General features: G+C 40.5%; 1 protein-coding gene across 1 annotated transcript; it reads left to right on the top strand.

The window, feature by feature from the left end:
• The first annotated feature begins 658 nt into the window (after nt 1-658).
• LOC6047957 lies at nt 659-4,166 on the top strand. Its single transcript, XM_001864905.2, is given in 8 exon segments — nt 659-2,362; nt 2,592-2,724; nt 2,786-2,878; nt 2,934-3,143; nt 3,215-3,514; nt 3,517-3,542; nt 3,796-3,943; nt 4,007-4,166. Coding segments are annotated over 8 exon segments (990 nt in total). The 5' UTR covers nt 659-2,353; the 3' UTR covers nt 4,078-4,166.
• The last annotated feature ends 3,748 nt before the right edge of the window (nt 4,167-7,914 follow it).

The raw sequence follows: 7,914 nt of genomic DNA, 5'->3' as shown, positions 1-7,914 counted from the left end.
CTGAGAAAATTCTCTATATTTTGCTTTTTCGGACTTTCAACCGATTGAACCGGTTGATTTTGTTGCCAGACGGCTGGCTGAAATTTCGCCCGATTTTCGCCAGATTCGTCTGGCGTTACGCAAAACTTGGCTAGAATAAGTGTGCCAAGTGTGTCTGAACTGCACGACAAACATCCGCCTGCGCCAGACACTCAAATTTACCAGATTATTTTCCGAGTGGGCGACATTTTGTAGTGGAATAGTTATACTTGAAGCCTATTGTATGGGTTTTTGCCCAAATTTGCCCGAGGCTTTGTATACCGAGCTCGAAAACTAGCTAAATTATCACGAAATCTTGCTATAACTCATAACATATAGCTCCTATCAATTTGGCATCTTCGACAAAGTTGTTTGTTTTGATATTACTAACAACTCTTCTGAACATTGTAATCGTCTAAAATCAAAGTTTAACATAGTTTTAGTCAAAAAACCTGTTTTTTGGCAGGGATTTATGAAAAAGGTTCCAAAACTGGTATTCAACGCAAAGATAGAGCTTTGGCGTCTTCGACAAAGTTTGTGGAAATTTTCAGCCCTACAACTTTGCCGAAGACACCAAAGCTCTATCTCTTAACTGTCAAAAGTTAGAAATTCCATAGCCTGCTGTGATGAGTATTTTGAAAAACAAATTTCACCAAAAGTAGGCCATGACAACGCTGAACAAAGTTGTAGAACATGTCAAAGCACGAAAATGCTTACTTTTTGCTCTAATCAATTAAGTTCGTCAAAACAGCCTTTTGAACCACTGTGCATGGGTTTTCTACTCGGTCGTATCACGGTTGTCCGCTCCGGATGCGAGTAATTCTAAGGACCCGATTGTGTTGCCGATGCAGAACAGGCGTCATCGGCCGATAACTGCAACGAACGCAAGCAGAAAAGTTCAAACATTCGCGCGGGGACCATCACCGGCACTCAGAAACATCCAGCGGCCATCGGGACCATCACAACTCGTTGAGTTCGTCCTCGCAGTGGTCATCGAGAGTATTTTTAAGAAAGGGAGTAGTGGTGGGAGTAGCAGCAGGTTCGGAAAGGACTGGTCGAAATCATAAATCACAACGTGCAATTTTTCGGACCATAAGCTTGCTTGAATATGCCCAAGAGTACCGATGCCACTGGGTGCATGAATTTGTCCATTTTGGCTTGAGTCACTTCTTGTATAGTTTAATCTTCGTTTGCTACTGCTTCGATGTTGCTACATCCTTGTCCATTACCTCCATCCAGCTCATCACACCTAACTGCCCCTGTTCTAGCACCGGCCGCCACCTTAAACCTCCCGGAACCTATCCTTGATCCGGTTAAGCAAGCCGGCAAAATGTGATGGGCCTTTCAGCAAATGCACGTTGATAGAGTTATCTACGTGCGCATGTATTGCCTGTACGTACACGAAAAAGATTGAGGTTAAATTTTGTACCGGCCAGCAAAACAAGTGGCGTGCTAGTGTGCGTGAGATCGGGCTTAGATAACTCTATACCGCAATAGTCTTCTCGGAACACAGCTTGGCGTAGATTTCCAGGCTGACCATAACTTTGAATTTATTTTTCCACCCGAGTTCGCCTCAGCCTGCTGCAGCTACTAGGAAATTATTCCTGTCGTGCTCTTTGTTTTCGTTCAACTTGTTTGTAAACAAGGGCAGTCTGCTATGACAACTGAAAAAAAACTGAAACAAAACTCTTTAATGAATCGTACATGCACGTAAATATGGATGCACATACGGATGAACGTATGCCATAAATGAAATATATTTCAAGTGACCACCTCGTGCTAAAATCAATGTTATCAATTAAATTGTGCATTTATTTTGATTTCATAACATTATAGAAACCATTTAAAGAAACTTCCACAAAGAAAAATCAAATTGATAGCAAACTGAGGGCGTGAAGACAACAAGACTGCCGCGCTAGCATTTTGTGAGAATGGCTCTTCGCTGAGCATGGTAGTGTGTGAGTGTAGTCAAGCGACGGAGTAGGCAAAAATTTCACGATGTATTTGTTCGCTGAGGGACAAGTTCGGGTCACTCGCTGGATGGATGCGAGTCTCATTCGCTCATGAATGCTAGCGGGTTGGAATAGGTGACGAATTGATAGGCGATGAGTGAGTGGTTTCTATAAATTGAGCCGAAAATCAGAACCCTTGCATGGAACCCATGGAACTGGACGCTGAGAACGACATGAACGAGCTGAATGGAACGGGAAACTAGCAAGATGAGGGGGCCTTCGCCGACGAAACCGATCACCAAGAGAAAACCCAATTTCCGACTTGCCGCGCAAGAAACTTTCCTGTTCCACAATTGTGGGAGGCACAATAACATCCCACAACCATGGAACAGGTAATTTGGAGGTTGTGTTTTGCTGCTCTGGATAAAATAGTCTTGAAATGAGGTATTTTGTTCAAAAAGTACTACTTTTACTAGTGAAATAGCAAGATAATGTCCAAATAAAGGATTTGTGGGTGTTCCGAATATGTGGGATGACTGTATATAGTGGTCCACTATCAGCGAGAATTACACACTGTATAATGTTTCAATCTGAAAATGTCTTAATGTGTATTTCTTCTAGCATGTGAGCTCTATAGACAATTTACTAAGTGCACCCGTACCTGGCACTCCTCAACCGGACCGTACCACAAAACCTCCCAAATTGCTCAACAACTTCATTCCTGCCGCAATGCACGTGCTACAGTGGAACATTGGTTTGTTTTTTATGTGTTTTGATTTATAAATTATTTGTTACAAGACACGAATTATCCATAGAATCCATTCAGTATGAACCTGTATTAGTCGCTCAAACGACAACGACGACGACTACAACTTCTACAGCGAAACCAGTGACCACAACAGCCGCAGGTATTCAAACAGGGCATGCTGGAAATAGATCTTATAAAATAATCAATATTAACAGCTACTGCGAAGCCGACCACTCTTCATAAACCAGGATATTTCGGACCGGAAAAACCACCCTCAACACCGGTACCGGCGATTACGCCTAGCAGCGCTTTCGAATCTCTGCCGGAGACCACCACGGAAAACGGTGAAGCTTTACTTTGGAATGACAAACAGTTCTTTGAATGGTTCTTTCAAAGTAAATACAAGCAAATCAAATTGGAAAATGGTAAGCTATTTTGTAAGAGAATGTTCTTAAACAAAGAGACCTAACAAGATTTGATTGAAACTGTTTTTCAGAATACAGTCTTCAACTACTTGATCCACTACCGCTTCGGTTGCTGCAGGACATTGATAGTGAACGTTACGAACTATCAGCGTTGCTAGATAAGGACAATGTCAACGAATTCCGAAAATTGTATGATGATCAGTACCGTGTGAGCGAGCTTGGCTTGCTCCCAAGCACTCCCACTAGTGTGAACACACCCAACCATCAAGTCAGCGATCGAATTCCTGGATTGAACGGAAGCAGAAAGAGAGTACCTCCCACCAAACCGTACATCCACATGCTTATGCTATATGACCTTTTGAAAAGAGAAGCCAAAAATATATGTTCAATTTGTATGAGGTATGCGCTGAAATCACACTTAAATAATGCTTTCCCTTGTTTAAGCGGTGTATGCACATCGGAAGGAACCGGTCAAGAAAAATTTCAAATGGGCAGCAGCGGCAGCGAAAGCAAGCCAGAGAGGGTGAAGAAAAGCCCCAAGAAAACGCTCCCTTCCTTTGTTCTGCTGTTCGTAAAGCTGTTTCTTGACCCCTTTCCTTCCGATCTCCATACTAACCTTTAATCATTTGACTCTGCTTATTTTTATTTGTAGGGCTACAGTTCTGGGATATTGGCTGAACTCGCATCGTGCAAGTCCGAAAATGGCCAACAGCAACTACTGTATGTTCTTACTCGCATGCTGCAGGAGAAAAATATAGAAAAGTCGGATGTCGTATCACGAACAAATGCAATGATCGCAGGTATTTTAAAACAAATCGTAGACATTTGTAACTGTTAATTCAAAACTTTTCGTATTTTTACAGAACTAGAAAATGAGCACAGTGCTATCAGTAAAGCGCTTATTGAAATTCCTCCATTGAAGTTTGCACAATAATAAAGAAAAACAAAATATATGCTCCAATATTCAGTCCAATCCATGCTTCTGGAACGTTGATACGAAATATAAAACTGCCTAACCTTTTATTCCTTAGCTTACTACACTCAAACCCCGATGGTTTGACACCTATTGTTGTCAAACGAACGGGGTCACTTTTTAGTTTGACACCCCTTTTACACGGAGCTCACACACACTACTGAACGTTTGTTTTGATAGTGTGCGTGAGCGCCGTTTAAAAAGTGACAGTTCGTCTTTTTTTAGTTTGACTTTGACCAACCAACGGGGTGTGTGTGTGTGTGTTTCTATGTGAAACAAAAAAAACGGGACCAAGTAGTCGCTTCTTTCTTCCTTTTATTATTATTTACTGAATTCGACATTTGTGACGCGCGCTGCTGCTCTGGGCCGAGCTTTCCTGCTGCTGCTGCTGGTCCGACGTCTGAGACGTGAATGATGCTCTGAAAACTGGCGCACTTTCTTATATATGTTTTCGGCCCGCTACTTCTCCTCCTTTTTCGCGGTGCTCGGGTGATTTTCCCCTCAAAATAGGTACTTGACCAAGTACTTGACATTCCCGTCCGTGAGTGGGAAGCGCTCATTTTGCTTGCAAAATCTCTGCATTTTGGAAAACATTTTAAAACATTCAATTGTTTCAATAGTTTAACTATTTTTCCAACAATGTAAATTTAATAGCAAATTGCTGAATAATTTTCGAATCGAATGGAACATAAATCGTGTCGATTCGATTAGAGGGAAGGAAGGTATAAGCGTTTGACGGATGACGCAGTATTCCAGGGCCTTCGGCCCGGTTTTTTTGGAATGGCACCCCAGTACCTTCGAATAAGACGTAGTCTACGTCAAAAAACGGGACCAACTAGTCGCTTCTTTCTTCCTTTCATCATTACTTTTAAAGACTAAAGAGCCTGGAGCTTATTAGAGAACGGACATCTCAAACCTAAAGTACCAATCGAAGCACGAGAACTGTCAAACGGAGGTACCAATCGAGCAAAATCCTTTGTCTTATGCTCGATTGGTACCTCCGTTTGACAGTTGTCGTGTTTCGATTGGTACTTTTGGTTTGAGATGTCCGTTCTCTAATAAGCTCCAGGCTCTCTATTAAAGACGTCTGTTCAGGTGTTGTCACATTTTATTGAGAGTAGGGGAAAGTAGAACAATTACAACAAGCTAAGAAAATGCTCATTAAAACCCATAAAAACGTAAAAAATCAGTCAGATATTTTGATAATCATCTTATTTTGTTAAAACGAGTTTAAAAAAAATCTGTTTTTGAGCCATAAAAAAATTAAATCATTGTTTTTATCACTTAGAAACAAAATATTATAATGTTTTTGAAACTTGTCTGTCGTTTTTAGAAGAGACAAAAAGCAAAGCAATCCACTTTAACGACCCTCGGGACTTTTGTGGTCTCTGTTGCAAGTTTCTGCTCATTTCTAGGCTTCCGAAGGTTATGTGTGGTGAATCACCCAAAACATCTTTTACGCAAATGGACCGACGTTTTACTTCCCCATCCGATAGAAGGCCAGGAGGATAAGGCGATAATCGAACCCGCGCCCCATAGCAACTTAGGGATCGACAGCCGAAGCCGCTAACACCGCACCACGAGGCCCCCTACAATTAATCTTTCTTTTAATTTTAACGTCTTTAGCATTATTCAGAATATAACGTTATGATTCGAATTCCCGGACGCTTCGAAACCCGGACACTTCATCTTGTTTTATCAATTATTTGAATATAAGTTCGCATTATGAATGTCAAATCTGTGTTATTTGATGAATTCCTACATCAACTTTATTTAAAGTTTGTTTGAACGCTGTAGTTAATACCAAAACAATTAAATACAATAAAATTATAAGTTTACCAACAATGCGAAACATTTCACTTGAAATATTCCATAGGGTTTTCCATATCTTAATTTTGAAGAATTAGCTTGATACTTTAAATAGATTTGCGGAATAAGAACATGAATGGGAGATGGAACCCCCACCCAGTCACGAAATATTCTAGCAGAGCTGGTTCTGTCAGAATCCTGCTAGAACAGTGGAACATTTATGCTAGAATGCTGTAAGAATATCCAGCTCTGTAAGACTGGTTGCAACGCGGCTCTACTTTGTTCTAGCTGTTTCATTTTTCAAATAGAACTGAAACAGACCACCCGCAACGCGGAGTTGCAGTTTTATTTTTCGAGCAGTATTTTGAAACCGGAATAAAACTGCTCGACGAGTTTGTTTCAAACGTGAAACGATTTGGAACTGGAATAGAACTCAGTTTCAAAAAAATCAGATATATAGAGATATCCACGTATTCTTACACACACACACTATGATGCTGTGTTGATAATCTACGCACACAATTTAAAGCATTTTTTTGAAACAACATTTAGATCACCGCGTTGCGAGCACCGTGTTCTAGTTTCATTTCCGCCAGTTCTAAGACTGTCTGCAGCGCGAAGTTTTATAATTGTTTCAAATTGCGAGCAGTTTTAAATTTTTAGAACTGGCGGAAATGAAACTAGAACACGGTGCTCGCAACGCGCTGCTCTAAATGTTGTTTCAAAAAAATGCTTTTAATTGTGTGCGTATGATTATCAACACAGCATCATAGTGTGTGTGTAAGAATACGTGGATATCTCTATATATCTGATTTTTTTTTTTTTTTTGAAACTGAGTTCTATTCCAGTTCCAAATCGTCTCACGTTTGAAACAAACTCGTCGAGCAGTTTTATTACGGTTTCAAAATACTGCTCGAAAAATAAAACTGCAACTCCGCGTTGCGGGTGGTCTGTTTTAGTTCTATTTGAAAAATGAAACAGCTAGAACAAAGTAGAGCCGCGTTGCAACCAGTCTAAAAATTTTAAAAGACTCGCAATTTGAAAAAATTATAAAACTTCGCGCTGCAGACAGTCTAAGAACTCTGCTAGAATCCTGCTAGAACGTCGTGACTGGGCAACAACACAATACTTACACACCCTTAGGGCATCTCCACGACAGGGACCAAATTGCGTTGCAAAGCTAATTTGGCACCCGCGTCAAGCCCACCGCGGTACTTGTGCGAGAGCTAATTTAGGTTCGAGTTCATCCGTGTTCATCCGAATCTAATCACAACTCAGGTTTACAGATTGTCAAGGCAAACAGATTGGCCAATGTTTTTGGACACCAAACGCGCTGGACACCAACCGCCATTCACGTCCAGCAAAACTGGCAGTGTTGCAAGCGCAAAACATACGTTGCCAGTGCCAATTTATTTTGCATCGACCAATCTGTCTCCCTTGACAATCTGTACTCAGGTTAGCTCCGGGATCTACCGGAGCAAATCGTCTGACGGATGGTTTTTTCAAGCAAAACAATGTAATTGGGCCAATGTGAGTTTGTAAACAAAGAGTTTATCCTGCTCACGTCAGTAAATGTTTACATTAGGAGTGATGATTGATTTTTCGATTTCAATTCTTCGCGTTTGGAGATATTTACCCTCCCGTGCTGCAAATTTACGCATGAAAAATGACTTTTGGTAATCTGGGGTGATGCAGTTTAGTTTTTTAGGACAGATTGGGGCTGTGCTTGTTTAATTTTGGTCACCGCATTGTCGATCTACTGCCGGACATGCAAGAGACAAGTCATTTGTATTGAGTAAAAAGCAAAACTCAAGCTTAACATTTTTAATATGCCAATACGGATTTGTAAACAAATAATCCTAGCAATCCTGATCTTAATTCCTTGAATTCTTAAATTCTTAAATTCTTAAATTCTTAAATTCTTAAATTCTTAAATTCTTAAATTCTTAAATTCTTAAATTCTTAAATTCTTAAATTCTTAAATTCTTA

Source organism: Culex quinquefasciatus, chromosome 3, assembly GCF_015732765.1.
Source record: "Culex quinquefasciatus strain JHB chromosome 3, VPISU_Cqui_1.0_pri_paternal, whole genome shotgun sequence".
Taxonomy (NCBI): domain Eukaryota; kingdom Metazoa; phylum Arthropoda; class Insecta; order Diptera; family Culicidae; genus Culex; species Culex quinquefasciatus.
The sequence above is the reverse complement of the archived record's forward strand: the minus strand, read 5'-3'. Positions and strand labels throughout refer to the sequence as shown.